The sequence below is a fragment of the Carlito syrichta genome, unplaced genomic scaffold (genome assembly GCF_000164805.1).
Source record: "Carlito syrichta isolate Samal-C Ts95f unplaced genomic scaffold, Tarsius_syrichta-2.0.1 Scaffold303727, whole genome shotgun sequence".
Classification (NCBI taxonomy): Eukaryota; Metazoa; Chordata; class Mammalia; order Primates; family Tarsiidae; genus Carlito; species Carlito syrichta.
Genome location: NW_007247823.1, coordinates 175,495 through 197,672, shown reverse-complemented (window position 1 = coordinate 197,672; position 22,178 = coordinate 175,495). Strand labels below are relative to the sequence as shown.

At 40.4% G+C, this 22,178-nt stretch overlaps 1 protein-coding gene across 1 annotated transcript in view; it reads left to right on the top strand.

Moving 5' to 3' along the window:
- ANTXRL (anthrax toxin receptor like) overlaps positions 1 to 18,234 on the top strand; it is a 62,686-nt gene extending 44,452 nt beyond the window's left edge. The window contains exon 17 of the mRNA XM_008059144.1: positions 17,950 to 18,234. Within this exon, the coding sequence (XP_008057335.1) occupies positions 17,950 to 18,234 (285 nt within the window). The remainder of the gene's footprint in view (positions 1 to 17,949) is intronic.
- Positions 18,235 to 22,178: the final 3,944 nt, after the last annotated feature.

Below are 22,178 nucleotides of genomic sequence, written 5' to 3'. Positions count from 1 at the left end.
TTTCTTTTTTATATTTTATTTTTAAAATGTGGCGTACAATTCAGGATTAGGAACACAAGAGGACATCATAGAGGCAACGTTTAGACCTCCCTTTGGTCCCCACTTCCCCTGGTTTGAGATCAGTACCCTTACTCATGTTGTATCCCCATCTCCACCTAGGCAGTATGCTGCTACTGTCAATTCCTTTCTTACTATTATGGTAAATGGTGGGGCCCACTTATGAGTGAGAATATATGGTACTCTATTCTTTGTTTCTGTGGTAGATCACTGAGTATGATAGACTCTAAATCCAAGTTGCTGTGAAGTCCATATATTTGTCCTTCTTTATGGCTGCATAACATTCCATTGTGTATATGTACCACATTTTTTTTATCCAGTCCAGGTTTGATGGGCAGCACGGTTGACTCCATGTTTCACTATTATGAATAGTGCTGCAATAAACATGCATGTGCAGGTATCTTTTTCGTAAATTGATTTGAGTTGTTCCAGGTATATTCCTAGTAGGGGGATTGCTGGGTCATATGGAAGGTCAATTTCTTGTTCTTTTAGAAATTGCCACACTGTTTTCCATAGAGATTGAACTAGTTTGCATATAATTTTATTAATTGCCTATAAATCTTGAATAAATCTTCAACCCCATTCATTTGTTTTTGTGTTGCATTGGTTATTTATGAATATATATATGCATTAATGTGAACATATATATCTATGTGTGTGTATGTTTTCTTTTTCCTACCTTGGAAATATCATGTTAGACTGTCAAACAGTGAAAAAATATATATATGTGCATTTGTCGATGTACAATCTACATATTACATATTTCTTTATATATCTAAAAATAAATACCTTTATTGATTTGTGTAGTTATATTTGTAGTTATGTTTTTACTTTTGTCTGTATGTGTGAAACACTCCAAATGACAGACAATCCTACATTGTTTTTTGAATGCAGGGATTCAAAAAACTGAAAGTTTTGTCCCCCTGGTCTAGTGTGAGGACTCAGAAGTACATTGGATTACCAGTGTCACAGTCATTTGATTTAATAGTTTTTCTCATGAAATCTAGCTCTAGGGTAAAGCAGAGAGAGACCCCAGAGTGTTTCAGAGCAAATGGGGTCAGCAAACACTAATGGACCCAGTAACCCATCTAGTTTTTTAACTGGTAGGATTAAGTGTTACCAAGACTGATACATGGAATTATGAGTCTTTATTAAATCTTCTGCAGTTGGCTGAGTGTGGTAGTTCACACCTGTAATCCTAGCTCTTTGGGAGGCTGAGGCAGGAGGATGCCTTGAGCCCAGGAGTTTAAGATCAGCCTGGACAACATAGCGAGACCCTGCCTCTATTTTTTAAAATAATATAAATAAGTAAATCTTCCACAATCGGCAAGAGCTCTGGAATTGCACCAGGTTTTAGTGGCTATTGGGGTAACTTAGGCAAAAGTTTGGAATGATCTATTTGGGTCTTTGTATGTTCCACACTTTTAATCCTTCCTTTATCATCAGTTGACAAAGAGACCCATAAACATTCAGGTATTTTAGAAAGTTCAAGGGTATTACAGGACTTGGTTTTGATCTTATCAGCTTCTGCCTATAAAAACCATAACAGGTCAGATTCAAAAAGAGTCAGGAAACTCTAAGATCATTTCTTCCTCTGAGAAGAATTTTATATATTATTTTAACTTTGAAAGTACGCCTTACCATAGTAAATTTACCAGAGCAGTATAACATAGTAAAGAGGTATGTTTTTCTGTAAGTGGCCCCAAAATCAATTAGACAGGTTCAGATATAGAGAGCTCTTGAACTTGATTCAAAAACCCCCACCACAGAAGCGACCATTTTACTCCGAGGGATTTGATGGCTTATTAAAGTGGGGCTTAATGGTAGATAAGGCAGCTCTGGTATCCACAGGATTGTAAAGATCCCCCATTTATTGTAACGCTTGTTTCTCCATGTTTGTTTAAAGGCATTACAGGGAGAAATTTGTCAGGTAATTCCTCAGAGTTTCTTCAGTTCATTATGAGGAAGAGTTGGAATCTCTTGGGCTCCCTCTAGTGGTGAAACAGTCCATCCTGAAGGGCGGAGGCTTACTGGTGGACTCACAAAAGCAGTCTTTCTTCGTGTCCTGAGTGTTTGCAATGAAGAGAGACACCTTGTCTATTCTGGAACTCTTGGTTGTGATTTAAAATAAAAATGGGATGGTCCCTTTTGTCTCAGCCCCTGGAACTGTTCTAATAGGAGAGACATAAGCTTGTTAGCTTTATGGGTTTTTTTCTTGCCCTAGAATCCTTTCAAAATGTTCTGCTAAGGCCACCAATTTAGTCATATCTGTAATTTCCTATCCTGGTTTATATATTTTAATTAAACTTTTAAGATCTGCACAGTCCATTTGTAAACAGAGCAATTAAATGCCATTCCAGTTCCTGCAGAAAGTACTCCTAGCTATATTCTGAGCACAAAATGTTTCATAAACAGTGTTCCTAAGTGAGTTTTGCAATCTGAAACTGGTTCATCCTGCTTTGTCTGCAGGATTGTATGATGGGCCAATAAATTTTTGGTGGAAAAAATTTAAAAATTGAATCTAAAAGGTTTTCGGCAATTCTTCTGGCTCTTTTTAGCTCTCCTGGGGTTTTGGAGGGGTCTAAAATATACTCCTCAGGTTTGTCCCATTCCACTGTTGCCATCCATGTTAAAGCTTCACCAGCCCCAATATTATGTGAATAAATTGGTAAAGGTCAGGGAGTCCTGGATCATAAGTTCCTAAGAGAATTCTAAATTCCTTAGTAAATTTTTGAGGCCTTACCTTTGGTTAGGGAAGTCTTTTACAATGGCTCTAAACTCAGATTCAGAGTGAAGGTGGTTACCAGGAAGACCTGGATGATCAGAAGGCCTGACTTCGTAAGGCATCTACTTAAGTTTTCTTTGTTTATATCTTCATAGTGAGAGGGTAATTCAGCAAAAGGGTCAGTGGACTCAAATTATGTGGGTAGATATGAATAAAGAGAAAAAACAGTTCAGTCAGAGTATAGTCCTCTTTTGTCATGTCACATTACTATAGTCCCAGCTACTCAGGAGGCTGAAGCAGGAGGATCACTTGAGCCCTGAAGTCAAGGCTATAGTGCTCTATGAGCATATCTATGGATAGTCACTGCACCCCAGCCTGGGCAACATAGCAAGACCCATCTCTAAAATTAATAAATAAATAACCACCTTCTCATTGCGACCATCTTAACTCTAAGTTAAATCTAACCCATTTTTCTTAATATGCACATGCTCTGAGCTGGTAAGTTTTATACATAAAATTAGTTGGAGTCCCAGAAGGTGGAGTCCCAGACTCCTTAGATTGGGACATACCCATTATTAAAAAGATACCTACCCAAGCCGGAAGACCTCTGACTGCATCCAATCCAGCTAACTGTCAAATCTAATCCAATCCTGGACTGGTCCAGTCTAAATATAAACTCAGAGAGCTCAGAACACAAACTAGTGAAGTTCAGAATCCAAAAAGGTCTGGGCTTGGTGGCTCAGCCTGTAATCCCAGCACTTTAGGAGGTGAGTGGTTTGCCTGAGCCCGCAGGTTCGAGACCAGCCTGGGCAACTTGGCAAGACCTCATCTCTACAATAAATAAAAAAATTAGCCAGGCATGATAGTGCACGCCTGTAGTTCCCGCTACTTGGAAGGCTGAGGTGGAAGTCTCCCCAGAGCTCAGCAGGACGACGCTGGGATGGCTGTGAGTGTGCCACTGCACTCCAGCCTGGGCAACAGAGTGAGATTCCAACTAAAAAAAAAATTAACCCACAACCTCCAGTTACAAAGGAGATGGTGATATGGATTTTTCAGGTCAGCCTGAGCTTCAAGAGCATCAGCTCAATGGGTTGGCCAGTTGAGCCCCAGAGAGTGTCAGCTCCATGGGCTGTCAAGCCCAGCCCTAGGAGTATTGGCTCTAATGGTCTGTCAAGCCAAGCCCTGAGAGTGTTGCAGCCCTCAGAAGTGTCTCAGCTTTGGAGTCTTGCCTTCTTCCAGCAGCTCCTCAGTTTCAGTCAACTCAGGGGGACACAGCTCTTTGGCTCTGAGGATCTTCTGCAGCTCTTCAGATCAAGGTTCTTGTCTCATGCCCAGGAGAAAGGAGAGACTCAGACAGCTCGAAAGTTGAGAAAGCAGGATTTATTGAGAGAACAGAAAATCTCCCAGAGTGGGAAAATACCCCCAGGGAATTGTCAATTTGGAGCTGAAACCTGGTGCTTATATAGCCCTAAGACTGAGCTGATTGGCTAACACTAGCTGTAAGCTGATTGGTTGTTTTTCAATCTCAGCCTGTTGTTTTGTTACCAGGGCACCTTACCCTGGCTGCTGAGTTGTTGCTGTTGTTTTTGTTGTTTTTTAACCAGAGGTCTCCTCCCAGTTTGTTACTTTGTTACTGAGGGGACCAGCCCTGTCTGTCTGCCAAGTTGTTTACTAGCTGTCTCCTCTCAGTTTGTTACTTTGGACCTGCCCTATCTGCTTAGTTGTTTTCTAGCTGCCTCCTGTCTCAACAGCAATGAGCACAACTGACCCTGCAATACAACTCCTGGTCATGTTGTGTTCCTGGAGGTCACTGGAGTCTTGCCTTTTCTTGAAAACTTTTTATCTATATATGTACTTGTACTTTTTAGGGGTATATGTGATATTTTGTTACATGTAGAGAATGTTTAATGATCAAGTTAGGATATTTTGGGTATCCATCATCTCTAGTATTTATCATTTTTCTGTATTGGGAGCACTTCATGTCCTCTCTTCTAGCTGTTTTGAAATATACAATACATTGTTATTAACTATAATCACCCTACTCTGCTATTTTTTTTTTTTTTTGAGTTAGAGTCTCACTCTGTCACCCAGACTGGAGTGCAGTGGCCGCTCCCAGCCACTGCAGCCTCGACCTGCTGGGCTCTGGCGATCCTTCCGCCTCAGCCTTCTAAGTAGCTGGAACTATAGGCATGCACTACCATGCCCGGCTAATTTTTTGATTTATTGTAGAGATGAGGTCTCGCCAAGTTGCCCAGGCAGGTCTCGAACCCACAGGCTCAGGCAATCCACTCACCTATCTGCTATTAAACATTATAATTTATTTCTTCTAACTGTATGTTTGTTCCCATTAACCAGTCTCTTGTCATCCCCCTATCCTCACAAACACCCTTCCCAGTCTCTGAAAGCTATCATTCTACTTTCTACCTCCTTAAGATCAACTTTTTTTTAGATCCCACTTACGGATGACAATATGTGATATTTGTCTTTCTGTGCCTGGCTTATTTCACTTAACATAATGATCTTCAAGTTCATTCATGTGCTGCAAATAATATTTTATTCTTTTTTATAGCTAAAGAGTACTCCATTGTGTACATATAACACATTTTCTTCATTCATTTGTCCATTGGTGGATACTTAGGTTGATTTCATATCTTTACTATTATAAATAGTGTTGCAATAAACATACAATGCCGGTATCTCTTTCATATACTGATCTATTTTCCTTAGAGTAGATACCCAGTAGTGGGATTGCCGGATCATATAGTAGCTCTATGCTTAGTTTTTTTTTAAAACCTCCTTACTTTTTTCCATAGCAGTTGTGCTAATTTACATTCCCACCAACACTGTATAAGAGTTTCCTTTTCTCTTCATCCTCACCAGCACCTGTTATTTTTGTCTTTTTAATAATAACCATTCTAAGTAGAGTAAGATGGTGTCTCATTGTAGTTTTGATTTTCACTCCCTGATTGTTAGTGATGTTGAGCATTTTTTTCATATATCTATTGGTCATTTTATGTTTTCTTTTGAGAATTGTATGTTAATATCCTTTTTCCACTTTCAAATGGGATGTTTTTATTGAGATATTTGAGTTCCTTATATATTCTGGATATTAGGCTCTTATTGGATGAACAGTTTGCAGTTATTTTCTTCCATTCAACAAGTTGTCTCTTCCTTTGCTGTAATTGTTTTCTTTGCTATGCAAAACCTTTTAGTTTAATATAGTCCCACTTGTCTATTTTTGGTTTTATTGTCTTAGTCATAAAATCTTTGCCTAGATCAGTGTTCTGTAGTGTTTCCCCTATGCTTTCTTCCCACAGTTTTATAGCTTCAGTTCTTACATTTAAGTCTTTAACCCATTGTCAGTTGATTTTTGTATATGGTGAGAGGTCCAGTTTCATTCTTTTGCATCTGCATATTCAATTTTCCCAGCACCATTTATTGAAGAGAGTGTCATTTCCCCAATGCATGTTTATGGTGCCTTTGTAGAAAATCAGCTGACTGTAAATATGTGGGGTTATTTCTGGTTGTTCTATTCTGATCTATTGGTCTATATGTCTGGTATTATGACAGTATTATGCTGTGTTGGTTACTTTAGCCTTGTAATACATTTTTAAATCAGGTAGTGTGATGCCTCCGAGTTTTTTGTTGTTGTTCAGGATTGCTTTGCCTCCTCAGGCACTTTTTTGGTTCCAAACTAATTTTAGGATTGCCTTTTCTTTATTTGTGAAAAAATATATTGGCATTTTGAAAAGGATGACACTGAATCTGTAGATTGTTTAAGGCATACTGTCATATTAACAATATCAATTCTTCCAATACACAAGTATGGAATGTGTTTCCATTTGTTTATGTCCTCTTCAATTTCTTTCATCAGTGTTTTGTAGTTTTCCTTGTAGAGGTCTTTCACCTCCTTGATTAAATTTATTCTTAGATACTTTTTGTAGCTATTGTAAATGGAATTGTCTTCTTGATTTCTTTTTCAGATATTTCATTATCAGTGCATAGAAACACTACAGATTTTTATATGTTGATTTGTGTACTGAAACTTTACTGAAATTGTGTATCAGATCTAAGGGTTGTTTGATGATGTTTTTAGCTTTTTGTAAACATATGATCATGTCACCTGCAAACAGGTACAATTTGTTTTTTGGTTTTTGGTGTGTTTTGTTTTGAAATTTCAATAGCTTTAGTGGATACAAATAATTTTTGGCTGCATGGTTGCATTAAATAGTGATGAAGAAGACTGGGCTTTAAGTGTACACATCACCCCCACCTGTGCACCTTGTACCCAATAGGTGATTTTTAAAAATCCCCTCCCCGCTTCCTTCGCCCCATTCAGAGTCTCCAGTGTTCATTATACCATTCTTTATGCCTTTGCAGCTCCTTAATTTAGCTCCTACTTATAAATGAGAACAGGTGGTGTTTGGTTTTCTGTTCCTATGTTAGTTCACTTAAGATGAGATTCTCCAATCCCATACAAGTTGTGCAAAAGACATCATTCTTTTTGATGGCTGAATAGTATTCCATGGTACACACACACACACACACACACTATAGTGTGTATATATATAATATACACTATGGAATACTATTCAATACTATATATATTTCACATTTTCTCGCTATATAAACTAATGCTATATATATTTCACATTTCCTATACATACACACTAAGAGTGTATGTGTGTATGTGTGCACGTGTGTATGTGTGTATATATATATATAAATACACACACACATACCAGCACCATTATATATATTATACACACATATACACACCAGGGATGCCAAAAAAATTGTATGCACATTTTAAGAGATACTATATCTGTATTACTTTTTGCCATAATCAGAAGGGCCTGGATGCTGATGGTAAACAATATCAATAAAATTGAGCACCTGTTGTCCTTGCAGAGGTCAAACATGACTTGTAGTCATCTTTTGTTATCAGTATATATTGAACATTATAATTTTAATAGTTTTTCCTTTCTTAAAATGTGTATACATTATTTGGCACCGTGTGTGTGTGTGTGTGTGTGTGTGTGTGTGTGTGTGTGTGTGTGTGTGTGTGTCACATTTTCATTATCCATTGATCAGTTGATGGATATTTAAGTCGATTCCATATCTTTGCAATTGTGAATTGTGCTCTATGAACATGCAAGTGCAGGTGTCTTGTTTATATATTGTCCTCTGTTCCTTTGGAAACAGGTACAATTTGACTTCCTCTTTTCCAATTTGGATGCCTTTTATTTCTTTCTTTTACCTGATTACTCCAGCTAAGCCACCCAGTACTATGTTGAATAGGAGTGGTGAAAGTGGGTGTTCTAATCTTGTTTCAGTTCCTAGAAGAAAGGCTTTCAGCATTTCCCCATTCTGTATGATGTTAGCTTTAAGTTTGTTGCATATGGACTTTATTCTGTTGAGGTATGTTCCTTTTATGCCTAGTTTGTTGAGAATTTTTATGATAAAGTGTTTTGGAGTTTCATAAAATGCTTTTTCTGCATCTATTGAGATGATCATGTGGTATTCATCCTTTATTATGTTGATGTGATAGATCCCATTTACTGATTTGTGTGTGTTCAACCTTGCCTGGGATAAATCCCACTTGATCATGGTGTATTATTTTTTTGATGTGCTGTTAGATTCCATTTGCTAGTATTTTGTTGAGGATCTTTGCATCTATATTCATCAGGGTTACTGTCCTGTAACATTCTTTTTCTGTTGCATTCTTGTCTGGTTTTGATGTGAAGGTAATATTGACCTCATAGAATGAGTTAGAAAGAATTTTCTCCTTTTCAGTTTTTTGTAATAATGTGAGGAGGATTTTTGTTAGTTTTGTTCATAAGTTTGGTAGAATTTGACAATGAGTCCATCCAGTCCTGAGTTTTGCTTTGTTGGTAGACATTTTATTGCTGATTCGCTCTCACTACTCTTAATTGGTCTTTCAAGTTTTCTATTTCTTCCTGACTCAATATTGATAGTGTATGTGTCCAGGAATTTATTTATTTCCTTTAGGCATTCCAGTTTACTAATGTGTAGTTATTTATAATAGTTTCTGTTGGTCTTTTATATTTCTGTCGTATCAGTTGTAATATCTTCTTTTGGTTTCCATTTATTTGGATCTTCTCTCTTTTTTTCTTTGATAGTCTGGCTGGTAGTTTATCAGTTTTGTTTATCTTTTCAAAGAATCAGTTTTTAATTTTGTTGATCCTTTGTAACTTTTTTGCTTTTATTTTCTTTAAGTTCTTCTCTGATCTCCATAATTTATTTTCTTATACTAATTTAGGGTTTGGTTTATTCTTTCTTTTCTAGTTCCTTGAGACACGTCATTAGATTGCTATTTGAAATCTTTGTACATTTTGGTGTAGGCATTTATTGCTAAAAACTTTCCTCTTAGTACTGATTTTTCCTTATTCTGTATGTTTTGTTATGTTGTATTTTCATTTTAATTTGCTTTAAGAAATTTTTTAAATTTTCTTTTTTTTTACAAACATATTTTTATTTTAAAATTGTGGGGTACAGTTAAGTGTTAGGTATACAAATATGTATCGTTCAGTCACCCTTGTTGATAAGGGGTGTCTCCCCATCCCCAGACAGATATTGACTACCATTAATCCCACCTCCCTTCCCCACTCTACCCCCCATAGTTTCCCGCCACTGTCAATCCTCTTCTTATAGTATTATGATAGATGTTCAAGGTTCACTATATGAATGAGAACATGTGATACTCAGATCTTTGTTTCTTTGAGAGATCACTCAGTATTGTAGACTCTAGTTCCATCCAGGTTGCTGCAAAATTCATGATTTTGTTCTTTTTTATGACTGCGTAGTATTCCATCGTGTATATGTACCACATTTTTTTACTCCAGTCCTCTTTTGATGGACAGCATGGTTGGTTCCAGGTTCTTACTATTGTGAACAATGCTGCGATAAACATACATGTGCAGGTATCTTTTTTATAGAGTTATTTGAGTTCTTCAGGGTATTGCGGGGGATTGCGGGGTCATATGGGAGGTCAATATTTAGAGTTTTTAGGAATTGCCACACTGCTTTCCACAGAGGCTGCACTAGCTTACACTCCCACCAACAGTGTAGCAGCGTTCCCTTTTCACCACATCCTCTCCAGCATCCGTTATTTTTTGAGTTACTGATAATTGTCATTCTGACTAGAGTTAGGTGGTATCTCAGTGTAGTTTTAATTTACATCTCCTTGATGATTAGTGAGGCTGAACATTTCTTCAGGTGTCTGTTGGTCGCTTGGATGTCTTCTTTTGAGAAGTTTCTGTTCGTATCTTTTGCTCACTTTATAATGGGGTTGTTTGTTTTTTTCTTTTCAGCACTTTTGAGTTCCTTATAGATCCAAGATGTTAGGCCTTTGTCAGACATGGAGTTGGCAAATACTTTTTCCCAGTCTGTGGGCTGTCTCCCTGCTCTCTTGATGGTTTCTTTGGCTTTGCAGAAGCTTGTCAGTTTAATGAGGTCCCATTTGTCTATCTTATCTCTTCTTATTGACTCAATGGTTGTTCAAGATCATGTTTCTTAATTTCCATGTATTTGCAGTTTCCAAAGTTCCTCTTATTATTGACTTCTAATTTTATTCCATTGTGGTCTGACAAGATACTTGGTCTAATTTTGATTTTCTTTTAATGTGTTGAAACTTGTTTTGTGACCTAACATATAGTCGATAATGGGAATGTTATATGTGCTGGTGAGAAGAATGTGTAATCTGCAGCTGTTGAATGAAATGTTCTATAGATGTCTGTTAGATCCATTTGGTCTAAAGTGTAGTTTAAATTTGGTTTGTCCTTATTGATTTTCTTTCTAGATGGTCTATCTAATGGTAAGAGTGGGGTGTTGAGGTTCCCAACTATTATTATATTGAAATTTATCTCTCCCTTTAGATCTAATAATGTTTGCTTTATATATCTAGATGTTCTGGTATTTAGTGCATGTTTAGAATTGCTATATCTTCTTGCCGAATTGATCTTTTTCTCATTATACAATATGACTGTCTTTGTCACTTTTTAATATTTTTTACTTAAAGCCTATTTTATCTGGAATAAGTATAGATTTTGGTTTCTGTTTGTGTGGCATATCTTTTTCCATCTCTTTACTTTCAGTCTATATATGTCTTTACAGGCAAAGTGAGTTTCTTGTAAGCAGCATATAGTTGAGTCATTTTTTAATCCACTCAGTCTATATCTTTTGAGGTTATTTTTGACATTTGAAGGCTTATTCCTATCACTTTGTTAATTGCTTTCTGATTGTTTTGTATATCCTTTGTTTCTTTCCTTTTCTCTTGTTATTTATCATTATGATTTGGTGCTTTTCTGTAGTAATAACATTTGAGTCCTTTTCTGCCTCATTTCTGTGTTTGCTCTACCAGTCAGTTTTATAGTTTTACATATTTTCATGGTGGTAGATATTACCCTTTTATTTCCAAGTATAGAACTCTTTTAAGCATTTCTTTTAAGACCTCTCTAGTGGTTAGGAATTCCCTCAGTTTTTGCTTATCTGTAAAAAAAAAAAACCTTTATTCCTTCTTCTCTTATGAAGGATAACTTTGCTGGGTATAGCGTTGTTGTCTGACAGGCTTTTTTTCCTGTGAGTACTTTGAATATATCATCCTATTCTCTCCTGGCCTATAAGGTTTCTCCTGAGAAACCCACTTTAGTCTTTAGTCTAATGGAGTTTCCTTTTATGTGACTAGATGCGTTTCTCTTGCTGTTTTTAGAATTCTCTGTCTTTGACTTTTAAATTTGACTATAATGTGCTATGGAGAAGAACTTTTGGGGTGGTAACCGTTTGAAAATTTCTGAGCTTCCTGTGATGAATGTCTAAATATTTTGCTAAACATGGGAAGTTTTCAGCAGCTACTATTTTTTTAGTAGATTTTTTTCATGCCTTTGGTCTCTTCACCTTCTGAAACACCCAAAATTACTATTTTTGGTTACTTTATGGTATACTATACCAACATATAGACCTTGTTCATTGGAGGAGTTCTGGATGGGTTATTACAAAAGACTTGCTTTCAAGTTCTGAGATTTTTTCTTGCTTTTTACTCTAGTCTATTGTTGAAGTTCTTGGATTAATTTTCTATTTCATTCTGTTTCATTAATTGAAGTTTTAATTTCAAGAATTTCTAATTATATATATAAACATATATTTTTTCTGCTTATATATGTATATCAGATATATAACTGAATTTCTAATTCATATTCTCAGTTGTTTGATCTCTGATTTTTTTGTATTGTTTATCTGTGTCCTCTTATATTTCACTGAGCTTCTTTAATATCATTGTTTTATATGTACTTTGCAGCAACTTGGATGAATTTAGAATCTATCATACTCAGTGATCTATCCCAGAAACAAAGTACAGAGTACCATATGTTCTCACTCATAAGCAGACCTTGAAAAATTATCGTAACACTAAAAGAAAGGTATTGGCAGTAGCAGGAAACTGCCCGGGGCGGCGGGGGGATTGGCAGTTGAGGGAAACTGCCAGGGGAAGGAGGGGCACATTTCATTAACAAGCGTACCTGCATAATGAACATTTGTATACCTAAACTGAATTGTACCCCATGTCTTTAAAATAAAATTTTTTTAAATTATCATTGTTTTAATATTTTCTCATATTGCATACATTTATTTTTACTTAAATCTTTTGCTCAATAATTATTGTGTTCCTTTGAAAGTGTCATTTTCTTCTTTAGTTGTGTTTCTGGTGTCCTTTGCATCTGTGTAACACCTATTTCTTCAAATTTTTTGGATTAGCTTTCATAGGAGAAGGCTTTTCCTGAAGACATTTCTGTGGTGTTGATTGTTCAGGACACTTTAGCTTTGATTATGGCACATGCAGTAATGTAGTCGCTGTGTAATTTCTTTACCTATAAGCAACACTAGTGGTGTAAGATTTCCTCAGTGGCATAAGCTACAGTTATTAGCGAAAACTGTGATGAGGTTTTGCTGGAAACAGGGATGCCAGGTGGACCTGTCCTCAGGCCCTGATGGTGAAAGTGGCAGGGTAAGCATTCTTGTCCTGGGACCTCCAGAGAGTACACATAGGCACTGGTATCAGTAAGTCCGAATGGGCCTATTCTTAGGCCTCCAGGTGAGTGATGGCAGTGGTGGTGGTAGGCAGAGAAAGCATGCAGGTTCTAGTCCTCTTGGCAGCAGGTGTAAAGTGGGCATTGGCAGTAACAATGGTAGCACAACCCTCAGGTTCCAAAGCAGCACACGTTGGTGTTAGTGATGGCTGAAATGAACTGAGTGGGCCAGTACACAGGTCCCCAAGTGGTGTGTCCAGATTGGTGCTGGTTATGGTGGTAGTGGTAGTGAGCCCATCATTAGGCCCTTGGGAAAAGTGTATAAATGCCATCAGTAGTGGAAAGAACAGAGCAATCCCCAGGCCCTTGGGCACTAGGGTGACTACTGCCAGACTGGGTGGGCCTGTCCTCAGGCTCCCCATTGGTGCACTCTGGCACTGGCTGTGGTGGGCAGGGTGAAGTGATCCCAGGCACCCTGGTGGAGTTGTCAGGTGGCTGCAGCAGCCGCAATGGTAGGGCCTCAGGGCACGTGCAAGTGCTCTATTACCCTGATATGAGGGAGGTAGTGTTGCTGACAATGGCTACAGTTTAGACAGGTGGTTTTCAGGCTCCAAGGAACAGGATCTTTCACTTTCAGTGGTGGTGGTGACAGCAGCAATAGTGGCAGTAATAGGGAAAGCCGGTAATAGGGTGCATGCAGGTACATGGTGGCCATGCTGCTGAAGGAAGCGAAGTCACTGTCATTGACATACATTTTGGCCCCAGTAGCAGCAGTGAAGGCTATGTTGGGCAGCAGCAGACCCTGTCCTCAAGGCATGTGCATGGCAGTCCTACTGTTGGGGGTAGGGGAATGACGTTGCTGTCTGTGATAGCCATCCCAGGAAGGCAATTCTCAGATTCTCAGGAGTGCACACCATGGTTCCCTTTTTCCCATGGGCTTCCTCCCCAGTGTGCTGCACCACCCATTCCCCAGTGCAGAGCACTGTGTGTGCTAGAGTGCTGGGACCCCTGTTGCTCTGTTAGGTCCAACCAGTGTTGCACTACTGCAGCCTTCTATGTGGATGTGGGGGGATGTCAGTGGGCCCCCAGAGATGTGGAGATATAGGAGCTATTGGTCCCCAAGGCAGAATGTGGGGCTTGGTGTAAGGTTCCTCTTCTGAGAAATGCCATTTTCTGGTCTCCTGAAAGCTTTCTACGCCAGTCTCAGAGCCCACAGTGTCAAAGGGTTCTCCTGTGGCAAGGGTTACAGGAGTCTACAGTGGGAATGTGGACCACTCTGGATCTCTCACTTACCCTTTTCCCATACTGGAAAAAGGTCTCTCTGGGTTCCTAGCCAACCTCAGTTGAGCTGGCTGCCTTGTTTTCCTCCATTTCCGTGCCTAAGTTGTTTCCTGTCATTTCTCTGCTGAATTCCAGTGTTCTCTATTAGATGGTCTACTAGAAGTGTGATTATCTATTTGCTATTTTGGTTTTTGTTTGTGGAGGTGGTAAGTACCAGATGCTTCAAGTCAGCCATCTTGAAGCCCCTCCAACCTCTTGGAATTTTACTTTTTATCTCACTTCTGACACCAAATATGTTATAAAAGAAAATCTTTAGACAAACTAAACAGAGTTTAACTGAGCAAGAAAAAAAATGTGAATCAAGAAGCCTCAGAATCAGATCAGATTCAGAGAGACTCTGGAGTTACTACATAGTCAGATAAGGTTTGCAGGGAGAAAAAAGAAAAGTGACATACAAAAAAAAGAAGTAGCATACAGAAACAGTTGAATTGACTATATTTGCCTTATTTTAATATGGTATGAACAGTTGACCACTTGTGCATGGTTGAAGTCTGGCTGCTGTGATTGACTGAGACTCAGTTATTGTTACAAAGCATACTCCTAAGATAGATTTTCAGTTGGTTTGCATATCAAGTTAGGTTATGGTCCATAAATGAGAACTCAAGTGTGCAAGTGTAGAGGCTTTCTGAAGCAAAATTTAGTTTGATTTGACACAAATGATTTTGTAAATTTTGAAAGCTATTGGGGAAAAGCTCAGATTGAAGCTGTATTTCACAACACACTAAAATAAATTCCAATCTGTTTATAAAATTATATATTTTAAAACATTACTAGTAATAACTGGAATAAAATACAAGCAAATATTTTATTTGAGCAAAGGTCTAGGTAAGCATAAAAGCAGAAGTAGGAATTTGCAAATGAAAATATTCATAGATTTATTCATATATATTAATTTAGCAAAAAAATACATTCCACATAAAATTCTGGGAAGACAGTTAATGAGACAAACTATGTCTCACTATCATGACAGGGCTTGCATTTTCTTTGGGAAATGTCAGATGGTGGCAAATGTTGTTCAGAGAATTAAAAGTCATGAATCTGTCACCAAATGAGAAGACTTTCTTGGGGAAGATCAAGAGGGTGACATTTAAACTGAGAAAGAATGTTTAAGTCATCAATGGAGTGAAAATCAGAGGACTTCCAGAGGAAATAGTGAAATTCCCTAGATTAGCTTGTACTTGACGGACCAAAAGACAGGAAATCAAATACTGTCTTCATCAATCCAATGGTAAAGCTGTTCATGATGGTTCTCAGTCTCACACACATACAAAGTGTGGGAGACAGATGTGCACCAGCCCTGCAGATCAGAGTGTTGAAAAGAGTAAGCTTTCCAGCAGCAGTTGTCCTGCATCTGGGTTCACAGACACAAAGCTCTGCCTGTGTTGATGAACAAATGAATGAGCATGGTTCTGTGAATATACTTTTGACCTTTTCTCTGATACAAGGAAGCATACCAGATCTGGTATTATGAAGGTACAGGAATCTGTATGGGGGGCAACCAAGGAAGGATGAGACGTCTGGCATTTTCAAGGGTGACCATAGAAGAACTTGGCTTAACCAAGTTGAGCTGCTCAACCCCTCCAAGCTTCACCTTTCTCGTCTCAAATATAGGGATAAAGCAAAAATTTACTGTCCAAAAATGCAGTTATAAAGAATGCTAGATAATGCTATGGCAAAGCTAAGGGAATGTCCAAGTGTAGCATAGGTTCCCCTTTCCAGTATTCTCCTAGCCAAGCACTAAGGGAAAACTGGCATGCATTAGCACAAGAGATTCTTAGACATGCTGGTGTTCTAACAATATCCAAGATGGCTGAGAAGCCAGAATTGTTCACATCCATCGTAGTGGATAACTGCCACCAGATGCAGATGACCAATAGTCAGGCCTGGGCTAGATCCTACAACATGATTTGAGAAACTCCTGGTCATTTGTCTAGACAGTTGGACTGAGGGCTGTGGGCATGGTCGGCCCCACTTCACAGATTGGGAGGTTGAGGCAAATGAGCATCCTTAGAGCTCTTTCCAGGTCTCCAGCCACAAATGTTGAAGGTTATGCAGTTATAGTCCTGATGCATGCAGAGGAGGAATGAGCACACCTACAAGGACATTGGTAATTCCCACATTGAGCCTCAGCCTTCTAGCAGGGCACAACTGGAGTTAGCAGGCAAGGCTGTCACTTTGTTTTTTATTTATTTTGAGTTGGAGTCTCATTCTGTCACCCAGGCTGGAGGACAGTGACACGCTCCTGGCCATCTCAGCCTCCACCTGCTGGGCTCAAGTGATCCTTCTGCCTCAGCCTTTCAAGAAGCTGGAACTACAGGCACACGCCACCATGTCCGGCTAATTTTGTTATTATTATAGAGATGAGGTCTTGCCAAGTTGCCCAGGCTGTTCTCGAACCTACAGGCTCAGGCAATCCTCACACCTCAGCCTCCCAAAGTGCTGGGATTATAGGCATGAGTCACTACACCTGACTCAGCTGTCACTTTAGCTGGGAAAAAGGGTAAGGGGTTTCATGGAGGAGGTGATGCTGGAGCTGAGTCTGAAAAGGTGGATAAGAGTTAACTGGGCAGACAAGATAAGGCAAGGTATTACAAGTAGATACAACAACCTCTGCCAAGATATTTATATAATTGGCTGCATGCTAAGCCCTCTAGAGAACAGCCTTGGGGGAAGTCTAGCAATTCTCCTTAAATGGGCAAGGTTCTTAATTTGCTGTTATGCATATTGGTGGTTTCTGGAGCTCCCACCATCAAACCCATTCTCCAGGGAGTAAGAAGTGAAGAAAGGCAAGGGAACCTTCTCTAAAGCATGGACACCAAATCCTATTTGCCAAAATGTATTCATAGCCACCTTGCTCAGCAAGGGTGACTAGGAAAGGTTATTTACAGCTGTGCACATAGCCTCCCCCAACAAAATCAAGTCTCTGTGATTAAGAAAGACAGGGAGGATGGACTTGTGGTGACCAATCAGCACTCGGTATTGCTAGCTTCATTTTAGAGATGGGAAAATCATTCTGAAGAAGCCGAGTGGCTTGTCTGAGGTCAGAGACTGAATGAGGCCCAGTCCTCTTTGCCCTTACTTAGGGTGACACTGAAAGCTTTTTTAAAAGGCCAACTTTTCAGACAAGCTTGTCTCAAATCATGGATATAAGAATCCAGCAGAGAGAAAGGATCACAGGAAGGCATGGAGAGAAGACAGTATTTATGTGGCTTGAAGCTGAGCAGATTGTATGTTGGTCACCTTGGTGTATGTCCAAGATGAACCAAGCAGTTGGTTCTGGAGAGAGAATTTGTTGTCTCAAAGGGTCTGGATCATTCTTTTCTCAAATAATGGGGCTATGAAGCTGCTGCCTCCACAGTCTTGTCATCTACCCAGTGATACCCTCATTTGCCCTTGCCCAGGGCCCTAGAGCCTGAGGGCTGTGGTGAGGGCTCATCCCTTCCATGTACACTCACCACAGCCTTCTGGACAATGACAGACTATGGAGGGAACTGGGGCCTCCTCCTGGCCCCCCAAGGTTCGAGTTCAGGAGGAAGCAGACAAGTTCACCCCCAGAGCAGAGTAAGTCCAGAGTCAGAGCACCCAGGGTGGCCTGAACTGAGTCTAGTTAGAGGCGTCACTGCTCGAGGCCAGCACCTCAGGGTAAAGGAGGAGCATTAACAAGGCCCACCCTGTGAGTTCTGATGGATTCTGAGCCTCACCCTTGAGCCAGGCAATAGCAACCTTCTGGGCCCAATTCAAATGCCATTTCAGTGATCTTCTATCTTTTTCTCTTTCCTACAGGGGAGGCGCCTCAACCAAGACCTTTCACAGCGCCCATACGCACAGTTATCCTGCAGCTCAAAGATCTGCCCTCGACATAGCCTGGATTGCCTCACCCTAGCACAGGCACTCCACAGCCCAGAGATCTGCCATCATCCCATCCGGCAGTGCATCTCCCTCAACTGTTGCTCCAGGAGCCACCACCTCCCAGCCAGGTGCTCGAGACCTCCCTCTCGGATGCTGCCACTTATCCCTCCCCCTGCCCGGTCACACTATAGAACCCCTTTGTCACTCCCATCCCCATAGCCCAGCCTCTAGGGCACCAGCCACTCAAGATTAACAGGACTTTATTTGCTGAATTGGACATGTGTATCAAGGCTTGGTTTATGATCAAATGAGTTGGAATTCCTAGCTGCTCAGCCTGAGTTCCTCACCTGGGGAGACAGTCCACAAGATGAGATGGATTTATACTGCACCTGCCAGGCAAGCACCCTGATGGCCTCTGGATTCTAGGCATGGATGTGTCCCACTACCAACAACTCTAAATTCATCTGTCACCTAGGGCTTGGACACATGAGATCTTAGGTCTAGGAAGTCTTTGAAATATGAACGCAATCCTGTGTCTCTTTTCTTAATATTTTGCAAAGAGAAATGCTTGAGTATCTTATTTCCTGTACTATTTGTACCTGGTTTCCATTTCTTGGCTACCCAAACTCTGAATGTGACATAGAAGTAGGGGAGACCCCTTCTGGAAATGAGGCTTCTCTTTCTGAATACCCTACAGAGAGAATTTAAGAAGAATTTCAGGAAATCTTCTTCATTTAACTAGAGAAATTAATTCTTCATTGTTGGTCATTTGCCCTATAGAAGACAACACAATCCCCACAGAGATGAGGTTTATCCTGCCATCCAGCCTGTGTACAGGTGCCTCGGTGACTACCCAAGGCACCACCCACGTAGACCACAGGTACTCAAGAGGAACCCCTGACCACGTCAGGAGGGGTCCCCCAGGGAAGAACATGACCAAGGTCAACCAGTCATCCCTAATCCATCTTGATAGTAAGTTAAAGGGATCTCCACCTTCTCCTCATCTCCTCAAGTATAATATTTATGCTTTTCAATAGAATTTTTAAAGGTATGTACAAGTTAAAAATACACCCAGTTTGGGTTTTAAAGTATTGATTTGAATGGATAGTGATACTACTCTTTTTTTTTTTTAAGATCTGAATGGAATGGCTTGCATATATGTGCTTAAGAATTATTTGGGGGACATTCTTTAAGTCCCATGACTTTGACCTTCCAAGTCTTCATCCTGCGGAGTTGCTCTTCCTTGTGCCCTTTCTTTGTCCTGCACTTCCTATCCTACCACAGCTTGGGCTCCACATCTAGGTCCCACCTGCTGCCATGATGGGAACTGGGTTTCTCCCACTCTTTCCAGAACCACCCCCCACACCCTTTCTGTGCGCATCCATCTCCCATGCTGGCTATGAGAGGCTTTCCCAGGCATACAATGCCAGGCACGAGGGTTTCCAGAGATATGAGCCAAGTCATAGTCGAGGAAATTGAGGGCACTGGAACCCTGGGGTGGGGGGGGGAGGTGGGTCTAGTTGGTAGGTTTTGTCCCCTTTGGACACTCATTCCTCATTCCCAAGAGAGGAGGTTACCCCTCCACACCTCACTTCCTGACATTCTTCCTGGAATGTGCACCAAGCTTAATCGATTTTTTGTCTTGCTTTGTTTTTTGAACAATTTTTTTCTTCACAAAGAATATATAGCTCTAGTCCTGTAAATACAAAGATTTTTGCAAAGAACTGAGTGTTGCCACCTCACTGTACAAATGTGGCAGGTGCACAGCCCATGTGCGGCCCCATGGAACAGGGATCAGGGAGGTGGGTCACATGCCCCGGCAGGTGTGGGATGGGATGGACAGTGCACCTAGTGGCTCTAGACTGCCTGGCCCTACTGCCTGACACATCACTAAGGCCATGTACAAATGTGTCCTGAGCAGCTGTAGGCAGCTTTACATGGTGTGTGGAACTGTTGGTCTCTCAAGACTCAGGGGGTATATGTTCATGGTATTCATGACCAGGAAAAGTGTGTGAAACATTTTATCAGGTAGAGAGGAATTTAAAATAACCTGAAAGTGTAGCGAGATCTGATCTCTTGCTTGGACATGGAATACTTTGATTTGTCTGTCATTGGTGACAGCTCTGTTTCTGGCCTGAGAAGTGCAAGCCCTCCTGCATTATCCACATGTAAACATAAGAAAGGTTTGTGCCCATCTCTGTGACCCTGAGACCCCATAGGGGTTTCATGTGCAATTCCATAAAGAGCTTGATGAGATCCTGGCTGAAATCAGCATATCTATTTGTTAACAAGAGTTGAGAGCCCCGAAATCAGCATATCTGTTTGTTAACAAGAGTTGAGAGCCTTCAGAGTTTAACCAATATAAACTAAAGCCCAAGTCTATTGTCTTTCCTCATCCTTCAAGGGAGATGTTATAGCTTACGAAGGTGAGATCAGAGGAATCAGAGAGGAGGAACCCTTCCACCCTGGCCACCCAGAGATCAGGAGATGACAGGCAGAGGGAACCTTCCTGGGCTACTCTCGTCCTGAGATGGATCCCTCAGGTTTGGCATCAGTCAGGGGCTCCTCATTCAGTTGAAGGGGAAAAGGGGGCACAACCTTCAGTCACACCTGGCTCACAGGTAGGCTGCCTCTTGTTCTACTGCCCACTTTTTATGGGAGCAGTATATTAGGAAACAAGTCTCATGTCAGAGCTGCTCAAACAGAAGTGTACAAAAAGGAATATGGTGAACAATTCTCATTCCTCATTTTAGACCAAACAAATACACATTTCTGAGCATCCACTGGGTGTCATGTGAAGCAGCACCTGTAGAGTCAGAATGAGTCAGAACAGACAAGGTCGCAAGAAGCCCCACATGGACTGACCAAGCTCAGAAGGAAGGTTGCTTCTCAGCCCAGAGCAGTACAGAGGGACTTAAGGCCCCAGAGTGCTGCAGGCCTCCATTGGTCACTCAATGACCCTGACATACAGGGGGAAGCTCCTCCAGGTGAGAACGATTTTCTTTTTTTTTTTTTTTTATAATCAGTATTTTTTATTATGGTTTTGTGGAGTACAGTTAAGGGTTAGGTGTACAATTATGTTTCATTCAGGCACCCTGTTGATAAGAGGTGTTTTCCCAGCCCCAGACAGATATTTGCTACTGTTAATCCCATCCCCCTCCCCCCCATAGTTTCCCAGTACCGTCAGTCATTTTCTTATAGTATTGCATTGGATGTTTAAAGGTCCATTATAAGAGTGAGAACATGTGATACTCGGATCTTTGTTTTCTGTGAGAGGTCACTCAGTATTATAGACTCTAGTTCCATCCAGGTTGCTGCGAAATTCATGATTTTGTTCTTTTTTATGGCTGCGTAGTATTCCATCATGTATATGTACCACATTTTTTTAATTCAGTCCTCTTTTGATGGGCAACATGGTTGTTTCCATGTTCTTGCTATTGTGAACAACGCTGCGATAAACATACGTGTGCAGGTATCTTTTTTATAGAGTGATTTGTGTTCTTCAGGGTATATTCCCAGTAGGGGGATTGCAGGGTCATATGGAAGGTCAATTTTTAGAGCTTTTAGGAATCGCCACACTGCTTTCCACAGAGGTTGCACTAGTTTACACTCCCACCAACAGTGTAGAAGTGTTCCCTTTTCACCACACCCTCTCCAGCAGCTGTTATTTTTTGAGTTGTTGATAATTGCCATTCTGACTGGAGTTAGGTGGTATCTCAGTGTGGTTTTGATTTGCATCTCCCTGATGATTAGTGAGGTTGAGCATTTCTTCATGTGTTTGTTGGCTGCTCGAATGTCTTCTTTTGTGAAGTGTCTGTTCATGTCTTTTGCCCATTTTATAATGGGGTTGTTTGTTTTCTTCTTTTCAGTACGCTTCAGTTCCTTGTAGATCCAGGACGTTAAGCCTTTGTCAGACCTAGAGTTGGAAAATACTTTTTCCCAGTCTGTAGGCTGTCTCCCTGCTCTCTTGATGGTTTCTTTGGCTTTGCAGAAGCTTGTCAGTTTAATAAGGTCCCATTTGTCTATCTTCTCTCTTAAGTCCTGTGGGTTTCGGGTTTTGTACAGGAATTGGATGCCAGTTCCGATTTCCATGAGAGTATTTCCTTCCTTTTCTAAGGTTCTTATGGTTTGAGGTTTCACATTTAGGTCTCTGATCCATTTCT